The 18,760-nt window shown below is 38.8% G+C and overlaps 2 protein-coding genes across 2 annotated transcripts in view; both read right to left on the bottom strand.

Moving 5' to 3' along the window:
• ank2a (ankyrin 2a, neuronal) overlaps nt 1–18,760 on the bottom strand; it is a 73,764-nt gene that overhangs the window by 23,020 nt on the left and 31,984 nt on the right. Inside the window, exons 32-45 of the mRNA XM_088418864.1 lie at nt 18,547–18,758; nt 18,255–18,462; nt 18,096–18,192; nt 17,777–18,005; nt 16,861–16,986; nt 16,650–16,772; nt 16,536–16,568; nt 16,431–16,452; nt 6,917–14,593; nt 6,352–6,429; nt 6,089–6,220; nt 4,664–4,804; nt 4,336–4,546; nt 3,306–3,384 (exon numbers count right to left, since the gene is read on the bottom strand). Coding sequence (XP_088274990.1) covers nt 3,306–3,384; nt 4,336–4,546; nt 4,664–4,804; nt 6,089–6,220; nt 6,352–6,429; nt 6,917–14,593; nt 16,431–16,452; nt 16,536–16,568; nt 16,650–16,772; nt 16,861–16,986; nt 17,777–18,005; nt 18,096–18,192; nt 18,255–18,462; nt 18,547–18,758 — 9,368 coding nt within the window. The remainder of the gene's footprint in view (nt 1–3,305; nt 3,385–4,335; nt 4,547–4,663; nt 4,805–6,088; nt 6,221–6,351; nt 6,430–6,916; nt 14,594–16,430; nt 16,453–16,535; nt 16,569–16,649; nt 16,773–16,860; nt 16,987–17,776; nt 18,006–18,095; nt 18,193–18,254; nt 18,463–18,546; nt 18,759–18,760) is intronic.
• Nucleotides 818–3,272, bottom strand: LOC148421075 (uncharacterized). Its single transcript, XM_088419063.1, has 2 exons — nt 1,743–3,272; nt 818–859 (listed from the first exon to the last, which is right to left on the bottom strand). The coding sequence occupies exons 1-2, from the start codon at nt 3,270–3,272 to the stop codon at nt 818–820; spliced, it is 1,572 nt and encodes a 523-aa protein (XP_088275189.1).

Genomic DNA, 18,760 nt, shown 5'->3' with positions numbered 1-18,760 from the left:
GGGGACAACACTCTGTTGCTAAATAAGACCTCTAGATCAATGGCTGATAAAACAGACTGTGAAGAATAAGGTCTGGTTTCATCAAATAGGTCGGTCAGATACAGATCATGACTTTCCCAATCTGAAAAATTCGATTGTGGTGTGTATGACTTTTGGCTAAAGCACTGGTCATAATTATCTATTTGGGCTATGTCAAACTGAGGAACAGGTGAGTCAGGTGAAAGAGGCCTGAATTCACAGTGAGATGCTACAGACTCTGGGGAATAGGGTCTTTTTTCGATGGTCAATTCAGCTGTGGTGGAGTCTGACAATTCATCAAAGGAATCAGACAGTTGCAAAATAGGCTTAGACTGAAAAGTCATAATTTTATCCGTGGATTCTGCCGGATTTTCATGTGTAAAGCCCCGGACGACATCTGCATATGTCAGAGGCCGTGCACATAACTGTGGTAGGCCGGCATTGAGGCAGACTATACTTTCTGTTCTGATCTTTTCTGACAATACTGATTCTGGGGATTCTGGCCTGTTTTCATCAAAGACATCCTGGAGACAGAACTCTGAATTTTCATTATCAGACAATGTGGACATGGGAGAAACTGGCCTATTTTCGCAATACCTTAAGTAATAATTGCAATGCTGCCTTTTTTTCGAAAAAAGATCTGAAGAAACTGAACTTGCGAAAAACGCTGTGTGCGACCTTTGGCTAAAGCATAGATCACAATCGTCCTTTTTTGTAACGTCAAATTGTGTAACAGATGAGTCAGGAGAAAGAGTTCTTAGTTCTTTTTGGAATTCTACTGACTCTGGAGAGCAAGGTCTCACCTCTTTGACTGACTCAGCTGTGGAGGATTCATGAGACTCTAAGTAGTCCAACAGCGTCAAACTAGGTGATGACTCCAATGTGTTGGTTTCAGACATCCCCTCATTTTTTTCCACTGTACTGATTCTTTGTTGAGCATATTTTGTCGGAGAACTGGAATATAACATATGTGTTAAGCCCTTTTCAAAACTATTTCCATTGGATGCGTCTACCTTTGTTTTGGATGACATTATGTTATCTAGCCTCTTGGTTTGGACAATATCTTCAAGATGAGAAGCTTGCCCTTTGCATACTATTGTTTTATTTTGTTGAAAATCTAAATTGTACCTTGGTCTTTCAATCAAGTTAAATATAACTGGTGTCTGTTTATGTTTTTCTGATGACCCACAATGTGTTTCTATCGTTGGTCTTTGTGATTTGTGTTCAGAATACATATTTGCTCCATTTGATTGTTTCACAATGGAATCCGCAGAGTCCTTAATTTGAGAGGTTTCTTCTTTGTTCTTTTTTAAATATTGCATACAAGGATCTGGGTTAACTATTGATTGTTGTAAGAAAGAAGGTTGTGGTGCCATCTGTGAAAACCAATAATCAAGAAAGGACTGGTTAGTTTCCTTAGTCTCAAGGACATGAGAACTACATTGAACTGACATTTGATTTTCAGTTACATGGTCTCTCCCTCCTTTATCAATAATTAGGTCAGTATTTAACTTAAGTGATACAGTGTTTTCTGCATCGGGATTGTTCGTATTATAACATTCAAACAATTGTGATGGAGGTGCATCCATATAATAATTGAGATAAAAGTTTTGCGGTGAGTGTGGTGTATCCTGTGACAGGGTAGCATTTGATGATTTGTAATTGATATCTTGCGGACAAATATAATTTAAGGGCAATTCTGTTTCCAAAGCATTAACATTGACTGATTCTCTTTGGTGTTGTGTCATTTGGAGTAAGGTTGGATTATCTCCTGAATACAGTAAAAAATAATCACAATACTGATTCATAAGTTGGAAACGGGTTGGTTCAGAGAGCACGAGCTCAAGGAATGAGAAGCTGTGCTGAGAAGTCTGAGACTGTGGTGAAAAGGGACGGCGATCCATATCTGACGTTTCATAATGATTACTTGTGCCTAAATCCTGCAAAGTCTTTCTAAACAAATAAGTTCCTTCATGGACATGGTCAAAAGACAAACTATTTAAAACTGCACTTGGAATTTCCCCCTTGATTAATAAATTCTCAGGTAAACGCGGGCTGTGTTTTGAAACTCCCGAGTCAACGTATTGTGCGGGTTGATCTGTTTCACCTAAATGCAGGCTACTATCAAACACATTTGAATCATTATGGTCTGTATTATTTTCAGTAATTTTGAGTGAAGTACATTTTTCCATGCTTGAAAAGAGTGCCCAACTAACATCCTTTATTGGAATGTCTGCTGTAAAACCTTTTCTTTTGCTGAGAGGAGAATCAGGAGACATTGCCCTGTAGTCACTGATTGACATGACAGATTCCGGTGATGAGAGTCTCTGTAAAGTTTCGCTTGTCCAATATTCAGCTGGCAAAAAATCCTTTTCATAAACATAAGTGTCATAATCTATGGATGTGGGAGACAACAGTTCATCCTGCTCAGATGTTTGTCGCGCATGGATAGGCAGATAAAGGCTGGAAGAGACAGTCTTTGCCCTGTATCTCTCACTGTCTTGACTGAGTGAACTACAAATCTCCGAGCTCTCAGTTGAGTCACAGGCCATATTAGTGTTTTTACAGTCACCCATTAGTCGGTAATTGGCTGCGGCAATCATGGATTCCACTGTCTGGACGTCGGCATCGTAATTATCATCATCTTCATCATCATCAATGAAGGACATGATCACCTGACACCCAACATTATCGACTTGGGTTTTTGTTTTTTTATTGCTTGATGTAAATGGATCATAGCCGATGTTCACATTTGAAATCTGTGAGCTCTTCGTATGGCCATCCAATTCTTTGAAGAACCGGGCTGTAAGTTCATCACACTTCTGTAAGACTTCAAATTTTCTATCTGTGTCTGTGTTTTCTTCAGTTATGGCAAGAGTTGCTGGGTGAATCTTTTGTGAAGCAAACATGGAAGGACCAGAAGTTCCTCTCATCTTTTCTTGGGGGTAATTTAGAGTGCTTATCTGGGAAACATAAAATTCATGAATCTCTTCAAAATCAGTCTCAGCTTGGTCTGACTCAGATAAAATCAGACTAATGTCACTGATAGATCCAGATGATGGCAACTTCAAAGTTTCGGGTGCCCACTGATCCTCTTTAGCAGCAAATGTCCCAGGAACATTTTGACCGTATTCTCCCGTGACTTGGCACTGACCATGAAAAGGCTTGCAAACATGAAAATCAATATTGCAGGAAATATTCTTGTCTTCCGCTTTGGACTCAACATCATAAACCCAAGTTGCTTTGCTCTTCATTGCAGCTTCTGTTTTGATTGGGAGCTTACTTACTTGCTCATCCAAGTTGACATGGCGTGTACGTTCACGAGAAATTACATCATCTGAAGTCCATAGGTTAGGGTTGAGTTCACTGTAACACGCAAAGCAGATATAGTCACAAATTAAGCCTTCAAATATGTGAAATGCCTAAAATGCTACTTTGGCAAACACAAACTAACGCCAAAGGCATTTACATGAAGAACAAACCCAGTTTACACAAAATGCTGGGACGAACAATTAAAAAAAAAGGATAAATGTATAAGCAGTAAATGTATTTTAGTGCCATGCGCAGTGTTTCCCAAACTTTATAATAGTTAGCCAAGGCACATTATATTATATATTAGAAAGATCTCATGACACATCATCCAAAATAATGTATAGAAAAGGCCACACATAAGTATAAATGACTCTTACTATCTAATGGAAGAACACTTGTTTTCTCCCAGTGACACCTACTGTATATTAACCAAGTAAGATTCCTAGTCATAAATGACTAATTTCCTGATCACTTAGATGAAATTGGACGATTTCCTCCAGCACATCTGGTTATCTCTGATGGCACACTAAACTGATACACTGTACTGGTTGAAAATCACTGTATTGGATATTTCTAATGTATATACAGTGGTACTCAGTGATCTCTTTGTAAAAACTACTTTGTCATCTGTGCATATTCTTCTTCTTATTATTATATTATATATATATATATTATTATATATATTATATATTATTATATTATATTATATTATATATTATATTATTATTATTATATAGAGTATTATATGAGAGTGCATCTTATAATCAAGTACGCCTTATATATGGAATAACATATGCCAAATAATATTATTTTCTGGACTGCTTTGTTGTCCTTAGAGTGCAGTAATGTTCCCCATAATCCAGCGCATAATACATACGGAAGATTCCCAAAACAATTTTTTCATTGCAACTGAAATTTACAATCATATGTGCTTTAGAATCTAAAAAACACTACATAGTTTGTATACACCATGTATCAAAAATTCAAATAAAATCGCCACTTTACTGTGAGATCTCAATTTCCTCCAAAAGGTCCCCATGCATGCTTTCTGAGTGGGTATGTCCAGCAGGCTCTGCCCATGAAGGAATGTCAAGTAGAGAAGCTACAGAGAGGTCCTCCTCAGAAACAGCTGGGGGAGGTTTGCGATCTGATTCAACCCTCCTCACAATCCTGGGACTGTCCACATCTTCTTGCACTGACGACAGGGCCACTGACACTAGAAAAAAAAATGGCAGGATATTAAACGTATCTATTCATCAAACCTCATGACAAGTACACTATTTTAGTATAATGACTGAAAACACGTTGACAGTAAACAAAGATTATAAACTACCTTCACTATGGTCCAATGTCTTCTCTATCTCTGCATATGTTCTCGAGGTTTGTTCTTGAATGGACTTGTTCATCTGGGTTTCAATTAAATGAACGATATCCATCCGGTTGATCTTGGTCAGTCTCTTAATCAGGCAGTCTTCTGTGGAAATATTTTGCAATAATTGTCAGAAACATATATAGAAATATGGTATGCAGATATGATTCTACAAATTCATAATTGAGAAAAATTTAAATCAAATGAAAATAAAATGTTTTATAATTTGTAAAACATTTCATGTATTTAGAAAAAACAAGGAAAGAATTTTACAGGGTCTCTAATGATTAATCTAAAGCAAGTGTAGCGTATTTCTCTGTGTACAAGTCAAGTTTTTTTCTTCATTTTCAACGCCCATATTGGCGGGGTCAACTTATACCCGCATACCTCAAAATCAAACCAGACCAATTTTCTCGACATATCTATGTTTGAATAACATTGATTTGAATGCGAAATAAGTAATATGTCATTTACAAGGCTTAAAATGATTATACTGTATGTACCTCTAATTCGTTATAGTATGCATATGTTTTAGCGCGTTTGGATTTTCAAATGCACCCCTTTTCAACAACAAAGCTGTGTGGATAATTTTTCCGGCAGACTTTGACCCGTTATGAAAAGGAAAAGACGGATAGACTTCAAGATAAAAATGAGAGAACAGTGGCATGACACGTGTGGATGTCAGCAGGTGGGGGGAGAAACACAGGGAAGAGCAACTGATGCATGCACTGATCTTGCCACAGTCGTCACGTGGGTAAAGAAAGCTTCAGCAAAGCATTTCTGGTGACTTCCATTTCAAACAAATTGGACAGGTCCCAAGTTGACTACCCATAGAAGTTACCAGGATGTTTGCGCAAATCACGAGCAAGAAGGAGAGAACGTCCACGATTTAAATGTGAGTAGCTACAGTATTTGCAGTGTCTATTAGTGATGATAACTTTTTGGGCTTTTTGAGAAATTCATATTCGGTGTCAAAAAAATAAAGCATTGAAACTTCAAATTTCTCCATTGTTGCAACATTAGTTTCAGCATTCGCATCTAAACACGCGTAAATTGCCTAAAACTTGTCCCCTCTCCCCAAAACCGCAACAATTTATTATTCAATATATGATGAAGAAATGCGCCTAAAAGTTGTGTAATTTCATCATTTTAATTACACAGACCATGTTTTAATTGTACAGACGTGATATGCGTAACCACTAAAGTCGGGGATAGATTTATACACTCGTTTTTGGAAAATTCACCGAAATTGAAGTTAAAAAAAAGGTGGACGGGGGTTGACTTGTGCAGGAGGTCGACTTGTACACTGAGAAATGCGGTAATAATTTCCAATATGTAGAGGTGACAAATACTTGTAATCTGTTATCTTGAATAAGGCTGAAAATGTACCTGTGGCATGTTTGCCTTCCCGTTCAACCCAGTGTTGCAGTAAGGCATGACTCTGCTCTTGAAGTGAATTGGGATTCTGTGTTCTTATTAGTTGGATCACATCCTCATTGAATTCCAATTCCCTTGCCAGCTCTGACGAAATAGACAACAATATATGGAAAAATGTTGAGTGTTTTTGCCTATAAAATAACAACATACCTTTCAATGTATTCAATGTTGTATTATTTAAAAAAAAGAGAGAATCTATAAAAATGACAGCTTACCAGTCCAGCTGAAGCCAAGGAGATCTGCAATGATTGCTAATGTCTCCTCTTTCCTGTCAGCATCATCCTGCCAATCCACTAAAATACCACCAAAGTGAAATACAATATTTTTAAATTGTCATTGTACACATCATTTGCTGTATACACCTACAAGTGCTGTTTTCCTAAAACTACGGCTTTACAGTCTGTTACACGCCTGAAATTAAACATGGAAATGTAATGTTGACATTGATGAAAGGAGAAAAATTGGATTCATCACTCTAAAGAGTTTCTGAAGTAGGATTATATGGTCAAGTTCAGCAGATGAAATTTAGTAATATTAGCCAAGCTAAATTAGTATCAGAGATACCAATAATCAAAATAAGCTTGCGAACTAAAACCAACATGACCATTCAATCTTGAGATAGGACACAGACACAGATGAGATGGACAAGAAACTCACTAACATGCAAAACATCACAACAGGCACACATGTGATGGCAGAATGCTCTTACGAAGAAGAAGAATTCTTGCTGCCAAGGAGAAGTACTAGGAGAGTAGTATGCCCGTGTAGACCTGGCCATACCTGCCATGCATTCTGGAGTTTGTTCATCGGCGATTCTCTGCATCTGACTTTCCACCGTGTCATCCCGGGTAGGCCTAGATTCAAACACATCTGCTATTCCAGAAGATGGTTGCGCAGCCGTCAAAGGATCCAACTCTAAACTGCTCGAGCTTGGGATATCATATGTAAAGATGACAGAATCTGGACTCTTGTGACTTGAGCTACTGATGTCGTCAGTATCCAAAGAAATGGAAGATTCTTCAGTTTTACAGATCAGAGTTCCTTTTATTTGTTTTGTTGAGGGAAGAATTCTAGTCGAGGAAAGGCTCGACTCATATGTGAGTTGAGCACTGTCAGAGCAACTCCTGCTGGTTTTACCAGAGGCTTTACTTGGACAACCATCTGTCTCAGATCTTGTTCTACGAATCATGGTTGGGTCTTCTGTTTTGATAACCAAATCAGGGTAAAAGTTCTTCTGACATCTTTCCATGTCTAAAAGACTGTCCTCATTTGATACGTTGCTTTGATTGACAATAGCCTGTGCACCTGAAAAAGACCTTTCAATGACTGAGCACTGATCTTCCTCATCCTCATCAGCAGAGGAGTCTAATAAGTCACAACTCTGCTTTGGGTTTGCTAGTGTATCTGTGTTTGTGCTTGCCCCAAGATCTGCGATTGTAGAGTCAAGATAGTTTACGTCTAGGCCAAGAGGGCTTTTGACATCATCTTGAATAATGGTTAGCTTCTCCAATTCTGTGGGAGAACCAAGCTGAACTTCTGTTGAGCTACCAAGATTTGCTTCAGAAAGGTGCTTCTCACTCACTGATTTCCCACATGAGGTTGTGAAGAGAGTTCTGGGTTTGGGAATAGGAACAATATGCTCCGTTGGCTCCTGTAGGTTTTTCTCTCCGACTGAATCACTGATTTCAAATTCTGACAAGGTGCTTTGTTTTTCTGCGGTCTTCTCTGAAGCTAATTCATCTACTGGATGTCTCTCTGTTTGAAAAAATGCCTTTCCTTCAACTTCTTCATCAAAACCTCTTGTCAAATCAATTGCGCCTCCTCTGGTCATTTCAAATAGCTTTCCCTCTTCAAATTGAAATTCAGCAGGGGTTTTCTCATCACTTGGCGACTGAGCAGGTGATTTATGAAGTGCTTTATTTTTCTCTGCACAATAATAACTCCTCTGCTCATCAGCTCGTTCGTTGTAGGCTACATAGTCGTCGAAGCTCGATGTAAAATATAGGGCTTCTTTAGAGTCTAAAGTCGAAGGTTCAGTAACCCCTTGCAGATTACCGTCGTTTTCTGGATGGAGGTGTTCTGTATCATAGCTGTAAAAATGTGTATCGACAGCACCGCTGTTTGAATACTTATCACCGCCATGAATTTCAGATGGGCTTTCCTCGTTGGGTTGTGGAGACTCTTTACTTCCTCCAAATTCTGTGCTTATGTGTGACTCAAATTCTTCCCTATCTTTATGTAGACTATGACTTGAACAGTTATCTGGTTCTGCAACTTCTTTTTCAAAATATTCCCCTGATGTATCTTGGAAAGATGGCATATCTGGGGCCATTTGTATATCTCGGTCAAGATCCTCATGAGAACTTGTATGTGATGGTCTCTTTGTTTTAGCTTCCTGCTCCATTTCATCAAACGTTTTGATCCTTGCGGCCATTTTAAACATCTCCTCTTCTGGAGTAAATTGATTTATTGTGGAATCAGTTTCAATTTCATCTTCCTGGAAAGAGGAATTTTTGTCACCATCTATTTGCATGACATTTTCTGATTCATTGTCATCTTTGCATGTGTTTGGGTCAACAGCTAAACATGCTTTAAGTTGCGATGCATAATCCTCATACACAGCTGCCTTGGTTGGCAACGGCCTGTCTCCAGTGTCCAGTGAATGAGTGGGGCTTCCTTCAAGAGAGTCTGGACAAGGAGATTCTCTCGTAGGGCTTGGTTCAATGGAATCGGGAGATTTCTTTGATGATACATCTTCCATGACTGGGCTTGCCTCCAGAGAGTCTTGAGGATAAATCTCTTTAAGAGATTCAACTGAACCAATACAGTCAATGTTACTTAGATCAACTGGCCGTTGAGGTAGGAACGGGCTGGTGGTGCCAAAATCTGCATCTTTGTATTCATTCTTGAATTCACCCGTTGTTTCATATGTGTTTGCAAATTTCACAGGACTTTCACTGAGGTCAGTAAAATGTGGCTCGAGAGCAGAAATTTGAGCTCCATCCTCTTCAGGCAGGAAATCCTTCCATCTTTCATCTTCATGAGTGTAAGTCTCGCATTTGCTTTGATTTGATATGGTTTCATTTGACAGCATTGCACCATGTTCAGGAGAAAATGTATATGTTTCCCTGTCAGTGTCTTTTGATATTATAACTTGTTTGCATACCTCCTCCTTGACAATTTCCTCTTCTGGGTTACTGTGTGCCAGTACTAATTCTTCCTTTAAACATTGTTTTAGGTCACAACTAAGAAGTGACAATATGCCTGACATATCCCTCTCAGTTTTAAACTCTTGTCTGTATGTATTTTCATTGATGCAAACCTCCTGGATTGGTGCCTGAATAACTGAACTTGGACTGACTTCTTTGCCTTCAACCACATGAGTCTGCATCTTTGTCATTGTCTCTCTATCTTGCTCTTTGCTATCTTCAGATTTCTCCACACTAGAGGACTTCTGGACTTTAGGAAGAATAACTTGTTCAATTTGTTCCTCAATATTGTCTTCTTCCGGTGTCACTAGTCTATCCATCTGACTTTGATCCAAGTCACTTAACATCACAGACACCAATCCTGATATATCTTTTACTGTTGTGGGTTCCTGGTTATTGGGTTTCTTCACAATATGACCTTCAAGTAGTGGTTCATTAATTTGAATTTCTTCATCATCACTGTTCAGTTGTGGGGCTGCTGTAACTTCTTCATAGTCATCTCCCAAACTGGAATGAGGAGTCTTATTTCCACTATGTCTACTCTCAATTTCGTCAACATGTTTCTGTTCTGAGCTAAGTTCAGCCAAATTGGAAGGGTATATGTCTGTCCCTTTTTCCTTTATAAGAATGATTTGTTCAAAATTGTCCTCAATGATTTCCTCTTGCAGTGGTTTATCTATCAAGGGACTAGATTCAAGATACATATCAATGTCCTTTTTCATTATTGACAGTAACCCTGACATATCTTTCACTGCTGTAGGTGCCTGATGATCTGTTTTGTTTCTAATGTGGACTTCTTTGAGTAGTACTTCATCAGTTGTGATGTCTTCATTTTTATTGTTCACCTGAGAGGCCACAGCAAGTTCTTCACTGCCCTCTTCCAAATTGGAACAAGATGTTTTGTTCCTGTCTTCTGTTATGAGACTTTTTTCAAAGTGTTTCTCTTCTGTGCTAATTCTACCCTCATCAGAATCAAATGGGTCACTGCCTTTCTGCTTTGCCTTTGTTAAAATAAGTTGTTGAAAATTTCCTTCAATTACATTTTCTTGTGGTGATTGATCTTGTTCAAACTTTATTTGTAGACTTTGATCCCATTCATTTTTCATACAGGATACCAAACCTGACATATCTTTCTCTACCGTGGGTGCCTGTTCATTGGTTTTTATGCCAATATGAACTTCTTCAAGTAGTGGCTCAAAAGTTGTGATATCTTTACTCTCGGTGTTCACCTCAGGGGCTACAATGTGTTCTTCATAGTCATCTCCCAAACTGGAACAAGGAGTCTTTTTTCTATCCCTTCTGAAATCGGTTTCTTCAAAATATTTGTCTTTTGTATCAAATCCAGGCTGAGCAGAAGCAAATGGGTGAATGTCTTTCTCTGTTTTCTTTGTTATGATCATTTGTTCAAAGTTTTCCTCAATTACATTCTGTTGTGGTTGTTCTGGTTCAAACCTTTTCTCAAAACTTTGATCCAAGTCGCTCTCCATTAAAGACACCAACCCCGACATATCTGGTGTGGACAGTTGGTCATTGGTTTTCTTGCCAATATGAACCTCTTCAAATACTGGCTCATCAATTGTAATGTCTTCATTATCATTGCTCATATGAGGGGGCACAATAGGTTCTTCATTGTCATCTGCTAAACTGGAAGAAGGTGTCTTATTTATTTGTTCTTTTATATCAGTTTCTTCAAAACAAATCTCTTCTGTGCTGAACCCAGTCTCAACAGAATCAAATGGGTGAATATCTTTCTCCCATTCCTTCTTTAGGATAATTTGTTCAAAATGTTCCTCAATTCTATTCTCCTGGGGTGGATCTGGTTCCAATCTTGTTTCTAGACTTTGATCCAAGTCATTTTTCATTAAGGACACCAACCCTGATATCTCTTTCACTGCTGTGGGTGTTTGGTCATTCGTTTTCTTACCAATATGAACTTCTTCAAGAGGTGGCTCAATAATTGTGATTTCTTCATTATAATTGCTCATGTAAGGGGCCACTGTAAATCCATCATAGTCATCACCTAAACTGGAACGAGGTGTTTTATTACCGTCTTTTCGTTTGTCAGTTTGTTTGAAATGTTTCTCTTCTGTTCTGTATGCAAGAGTATTAGAAGAAAATGGGTGAATGTCTTTCCATTCTTCCTTTGTTTGTTCAAATTCTTCTTCAAAGATATCCTTTTCATGATCTGTTGCTGGAGCAGATTCAAAACACTGATCCATGTCCATTTTCATGATTGAAACCAACCCTGACATATCCTTTGCTGCCGTGGTTGCCTTGGAAGGTGTTTTCGTGCCAGTGTGCAATTCTTCAAGTGGTGGATCTGTTGTGGTGCCTTCGTTTTCATTGTTCACCTGAAGAATCATTCCAAGTTCTTCATCGTCTTCTCCCAAACTGGAAAAAGACTTTTCATTTCTGTGTTCGCTTATATCAGTTTCTTCAAACTGGTTCAGTTTTGTGCCAGATCCATCAGGTGAAAGTGGGTGCATGTATTTCTCTTTTCCCTTCATGAGGATAGTTTGTTTAAAATTTTCCTCAGTGATAAGTCCTTCCTCAGGCTGATCTATTACAAAAGAAGTTTCTAGACTCTGATCCATGTCAGTTTTCATTAAGGACAGCAACCCTGACATATCTTTCACTGCTGCATGTGGCTGGGGATCTGTTTTCCTGCTAATGTGGACTTCTTGAAGTCGTGGTTCCTCGATTGTGATTTGTTTAGGTTCATATTTTGAAAAAATGGCATCACTTCTGTGATCACTTGTTGAATGCTCTTTACCTTTGTTTGGTTCTTCATCCTGCAAACAAGACAATATCTCATTGTCCAGTTGCAGCGTTCCTGCAAGTTCATCATACTTCTGTCTGACATTTGAATGATGTGTTCTATTTTTATTCTGTTCAGAAATTGTTTCGTCGTATTTTTCCTGCAAATTGTTTTGTTCCACTGGGAAACCAGGCATTAGCCTATCCTCGAGGAACTCATCCAAATCATCGCTGTCTGATAACATCCCAGAGCTCCTTCTTGCGCTTTTTGATAGTTTACATTCATTATCTGCTTTCATTTTCAATGGCTGATCTTTTACTTTTTCATGATCAGTTTCTTTTTGTGTGCCAAACTCAGTACTACTAGATGGGAATGTGTACCTTTCTTTTTCTTTAATTAAGATAATTTGCTCAAAGTCTTCCTCAATAATAGTCTCTTGTGGTGGTTGATTTTGTATAGGCATAGTTTGTGAATACTGATCTAAGTCTTCTTTCAATAAGGTCATCATTCCTGATATATCTTTTGCTGATGTGGATGCCCGCTTATCTGTTTTCCTACTAATGTGGACTTCTTCCAGTCGTGGTTCCTCAACTGTCTTTTCTTTAACTTCATTAAAATTGTTCATCTGGGTGACTGTAGATCCATCATTAATTATTTGATTATTAATCGGAGAAACGGTTTCCCTGATTGAACTGCAGCTTGGTAGTCGATCTACCAACGTCTCCTCGTCAGATCCCTCCAGATGAATGCTCGCGTCTAAGGCTGTGGATGTTTGTCGGAAAAGCTGGTATTCAGGACTATCTTCAAGCTCAGCCTTTATGTCTGCACTGAAGTCCTCGGAGGGTCTGCGGTCAGGGCTTATCTGCAAATCTTCAGATAAAGTCATATCGATGCTGTTAGATTGTGCTTCAGTTTGCATCATTCCCCAGTTCCTCCCTGTTGATAGTCCTATCTGAGGACTTGTCCTCCCATTGTCGTGCTGAATTGTGTGTCCAAAACTATCAACGTCTGATATTAACTCTGAATTATCAGCTGTAGATTGTATTTGAGATTTTGCATCCTGTGTGTTACTGGTTTCTTGAAGAGAGACTGCTTCAGCTGCTGATATACTCGGAGGAGCAATAGGGTTATACTCCAAAAGAGAATCTTGACTTTTTGAAGGCTCTTTCCCAAACTGAAATGCTTTTGTTAGCTCCTTAACAGAGATACTTTGCTTTTCAAAAGGCTTAGTTGATTTTATGTCTGTGTGATTACTGCTCTCATCACAAAATGTGACCGTCTTTCCAACATTTGCATCGGAAATCAGTAGTGATTCCTTGGAAGTATCTTTAAGTATGCCTGTTGGCGCATATCCAGAGTCAGCTTTGTCACCTCTCTGAAAGTCATTGTCGTGAAGGGGAACTCTCAGGTGCTGACTTTTGGGTTTTGGTGGTGATTCCAGACTTTGGTCAGTCTCGGGTTTCTCTTCAAAATCTGCCAATTCACGTGTTTGCATGGGATCAGAAGACATCAATGCTTTGTGCTCAAAAAGCCCAGATTTATTTTTGGAAGGGTCCTGACCGGTCTGGAATGCCTTCATCAGCTCCTTAACAGACATAGTCTCCTCTAATCTTTCTGTCTGAGATCTAGGAGATTTGGGAACACTGGGGAGAGGTGGCATTTCACTCTCTGTTTTGGATTTTGTAAGGGCCGATTTTTGAATCTGTACCTGAGCATGTTTTTGGCCCTCCTCCTCTTCAACTTTGTTTTGTAAGGCTTTAACCCGGTCCTTTATTGATCCTATGGGTGTCTCAACCACACGAGGAGAAGCTGGCGGATCTACCGCTGGTGTGAAAACAGAGCCACTCTCATTCAGAACAGCATCACCGTCTAAGGACTCCTCAGAGCTCATTCTTTCCAGCTCTCCCTCTGAGCTACTATATCCAGAACGTTCTCTGTCTCGAAGCTTCCTCCTAATAGGTTTCTTGATGTCAGGGGGCCTTCGTTTACCATCGGACTTCACCATACGCCGTTCATTGGTTTCTTGGACAGCCTGCTCTTGTGAATCATCGATCAATCCACTTTGCTGTTCGAATTTTTCTCCCATGCCAAGGCAGGACTCCACGCATGCCGTGTCTCCTGCAAGTCTGCTTAAAGTAGTCTTTGTCTCAACATTCCTTGCTTCAAGTGACTCAGAGGCTGAGAACCTCTTCGCTTTTCTTGAACTATCACCTTGTACTTCCTCCGCAGAATTACTGATCCGGTTACTCTGAATTACTCCAACCTTTCGACGTCTCTCTTGGTGTTCATAGGTGACAAGCGTTTCCTTTTCATCATTCCACCCAGAACTGTCTGGCTCCAAATTTTTTAAGTGATCTATTTGCTCATTACTCAAAACTGGAACTTTTATGTCTGACATGTCGGAGAGAAGATCTGGGCTTGCAAGGGTTGCAGGATCTAGAGGTTGACTTGTTTTCAGTGAGAATGTCTCCATTGATTCAGATTCATCATCTTCAGATAAAAAAGTTCATCAACCAAAAAGGGTAAAAGACATAAGGGGACAAATGAAGTGGGGAGGAGAGACATCAGAAAACTTTGATCAAGACAATGCTCTTAAAATCCAGACTGAGTTTAGAGATCAAGGAAGGACGCATAGGACAGAGAATAAGGAAGTCTCCAAAGAGCAAAAGATGGAAAAAAAGACCCCAAAACAGGAAAAAGTGATCCAAAAGAGTTTTAGGTTACAGCAGCAAGAGCGAAAGCAAAGTCAAGAGAATACTTTATAAAGAGTTTGAATGCCTTAACTGATAATAGTAATGTTCCAAATAATGTGATAGGGAATGAAACACCACAAAAACAAAATGCCTAACAGAACAAAACAAAACAACAAAGAAACAATCAAACATTGGATGGAACAAAGGGATGAAGAACCAACAAACAAAAATCTCTCAAGATTGCTATTGACATGGAGAGTCATGTCTGCCAACAAATCAAGTACTACATCTCATTAGAATAGATATATTTTAAAGGTAATTATTTTAAGAAACCCCTCCTCCATGAAAAATAAAATCTGGTAGTTTCAATAAAAACAAAACTGATTTGCTTAAATACAAACAACACATTGTAAAATAAAATTGCAGGGTGAGTAAAATGGGCGGCACAGTCTTTCATTTTAGTGTGCCTATGGATATAATGTACAGTGCAGTGAAAAGATTAAACTTAAGTGAATAACTGGCGAAAGAACAAAACAAAACATGATTATATAAGAAAGTGATAATTAAAAAATCATTCTGTGAGACAGCATATTTTTCTGGTATTTCTATATAAACCAAAAACATTTTATCCTAATTTCTAAAATTCCACTTTTAATTGTACACAATTATATCTAAATTATTATCGAGGTCAGGTTGATTTCCAATAAGATGGAATAAAAACTGGTTTAGGTGGTTTTAAATAAGTATAATACTATGTATACGTAGACTTTAAAAAAATATAAAAAAGCAGGGGGGAGGGAAGCAAAGAAAGAGTCGCTAAAGAAGAATTAGAGAAAAGGAAATGCACAGCCAGAGCTTAGTTACCAGTTACCACATGTTAGTATAGCAATGTAACACAGCAAGGGTTATTCAAATGTTAAAGGTCAAAGTGCCAAGATTGAAGTTTTTCATGAGCCCTTTAGAGTGCCATTTCAAAGCATATCTGCAATTACAAAGTGATTTCCAAGTAAGTATACCGCATTTTAATCACTAAATACCATTCTGAAGCTATCCTTTATGGTTTGAATCCTGCACCTTTGCGTCTTTGTGTACTTCCGCAGCTGTGATATTACAAAAGCCCCACAAATAAGGATTTCACGCAAATTGGCAAATGTTTGTCAAAATCTACTCCATTAAAAATAAAATAAAATAAAAAAATCAATGTTGATTGCCTTTGAGGATTTCATGTAGCGCATGGGTAATTGTGTAGGATCTAGCCTGATTTCCAGATTCATAACATAATTTCCAGTAACCCAAGGTTCTCTCTTTGCCAGAGGGGTACTTTGCAAAGGATAATTAAAAAGCACTGGGCTAGAGTAACTATACCTGAGATGCCTCAAAAATTTGAACAGAATTTCAATCAGAACACATAAAAACATTGCACCCTGACCACGTCAAACAATGCATACGGGTATCTTGGCACATACATAGAATTTCTATGTCTAATTTGTATTTACAACCTCATCTGTTTATGATGTCAACATCATGAATACAAAATGTCGTATATATGGGATTGCAAATGAAATGCACGTGTCCAAATTTTGTGTCCTGAAATATTTTGCAAATTTCTTAAAACTGTTAAAATTTTCACTTACATTTCTTGTCACTCTTCTCACTCTGTTAGAGAAAGTGGATGAAGCATAGTTACCACCAACATTTATTATAGTGTTGTGCCAGTTTATCATTCAGGTTTGGTTTACCTCATCATCCATGTCTTGCTCTGAATCAGACTCCTAAGAGAAAAAAGGAAATGGAAAATGTTCAAACATAACAAATCTCACTTTAAAGAAAATACAATTTATTTTTAAACTGACCTTGGAATATGTTGGGAGGGTTATGTTAAGGTTGCATATTGCGTTATGGTTCAGACTTCGGTATGTGCGTGGTTCTTTTGTGAAGGAAAGCCGACCGCAGGGCTCCTGTGCTGTGTCCCTAATCTGTGTATGAATTCAAAAGAACAATTCAATCGCTGGGTAAACTGGTAGGAATATTATTAAATGTGTAAAAGCTTGTTTGCCAACATACTTTAATGAAAAGAGCTAGTCGATTCTCTTTGAAGGCAAAGAAACTGAAGACATGATGCTGCCCACTCTTTGTTAGAGGCACCAGGTTTCCAAAACAATCAGCAAAAATTGGTTTTCCTTCCAGGACCTGAGTTAATATAACAAAAACGATTATGATTTAAACACATTACTAAAACGAAAAGTTCGAAGAATCGCCAAACACAATCTTACACAAGTAAGATTTTATCGAAAAGAAATAGTTTCAGATTCTGTTCGAGGGTTAATATTTTTATATTTAGGGTTTTGTTATAAAAAGAGGTTTGTCAGCATTCATTTTAAAACATACAAAAATTTCAGATCTCTATTTTCAAAAGAGCTGCATAAATGCTGTGCTTCATGTGTGCTTAGTGTGAAGGCACATCGGTCCTGATGCAAGTAAGCTTGCAGATGAGTGCCAGCTGTTGGACTTGCAAGAGGAAAGACTGCGCCACTGTGGGAGTGGTCGCAGTTGTCATTTATCATTCTTACCTTAAATTAAAAAAATGCCACACACAGCTCATGTCGTCCATTAAAATCAGGACATTCAGTACCAAGATCAAGGTTTGTCATTTGATATTTTTTTCATTAGGCGGGGTTGATATACGTATTAGACACTTGCCCTTTAAATTGCACCCACTTGAGGAGTGGTAATAAGCCAAATGGCCAGCACATAGTAGTTATGTTCCATTTTAGACTGAAAATCCCCCCTGTTTACCAACTGTCTACAGTGGAGGCGAGAGGACTTCTCTTTCATATATAGAGCATGTAAGTGCTGAAATTGTTAGCAGACGTATGTGCATATGACATTCTGTTGCATTTTCTGTAGACTAATCCATCGTCACACGTCAGAAGAATCCTTCTCCTAGATGTAACTCGTCCCGCTCAATGTCACACTGCACCTCAACGTCTCGGCTTCGTGCGACTTCAGTGAAGTTCTCTTGCTGCTCCAACGTCTTGTCCATTTTGTCATCGGTCATGCAGAAACAGCGAAGTCGTGCTTCAATGGGGTCCAAGGTCTTGGCAAAGATGACAAACTTGGCCATGTATGGGACACAAATGATCTCTCTGTACAGCTGAGAGCCAAAACTAACAGAATCTTGCACCTGTCGACAGTCTATCAGCCAGAATCTAAAAAAAAATATGAACGATGCACAATTTCAATGAGTGTATCATGTTAACCATGATAATGAACAGAAAAGGACTACGCCTGAGCTTTACCTCGCTGACACGTTAGTCGTGAAGGAAACACACTGATTTACAAAAGTTAAAGGTGTAGAGCCAGTGATGTCTTCCCATTGTGCCGGTGTTGTCCCGCCTGAAACAAAAGAAAATGTTTATTTAAGTGGAAAAAAAAACAACAAAAAAACTCAAACTTACCTGTAATACTGCAAAGCAAGCGTAAGGTTGGCGTTTCTCCACTGTACACAGAACCGACTCCTTCATTGTTTGAGCTATTGGGAATAGGGATAGTCATGGTGATGGGTTTGTGGAACTTCCTTCTTCTTGGTTCCAGTGTGACAATTGGACTGAACGTCGCCTTGTTCCCAAGGATCTTTCGCACCACATCAACTTCAATGGGTTGAGCCTAAGACATTTACCGATTCCAATGAACATTTGCCAACATATGGACCACAGGCAATCTACAAATACGTTCATGTGTGGTACAAACCTGGAGCCCTACTCGGATCTTCTTCGTGAGGGCTCCCTCAGGGAATACTGCCTGTACCTGAGGAACAAGAGTGCTACTGAGGACGCCGCCCTCTGGACCGATCAGATGGCTGTCCTGCTTTATCCTAGACACCACGGCAAAATACTGTGGGAAGTCTCGTGTGATGATGCGGCAAATTCTTTTCTTCTCAAGCTCCTCAGGCGAATCCAGTTCT

This window comes from Hippichthys cyanospilos, chromosome 7, assembly GCF_059441005.1.
Source record: "Hippichthys cyanospilos isolate Australia breed blue-spotted pipefish chromosome 7, RoL_Hcya_1.0, whole genome shotgun sequence".
In the NCBI taxonomy this organism is placed as follows: domain Eukaryota; kingdom Metazoa; phylum Chordata; class Actinopteri; order Syngnathiformes; family Syngnathidae; genus Hippichthys; species Hippichthys cyanospilos.
Note: the sequence above shows the minus strand (reverse complement) of the source record. Positions and strands in the feature narration are given on the sequence as shown.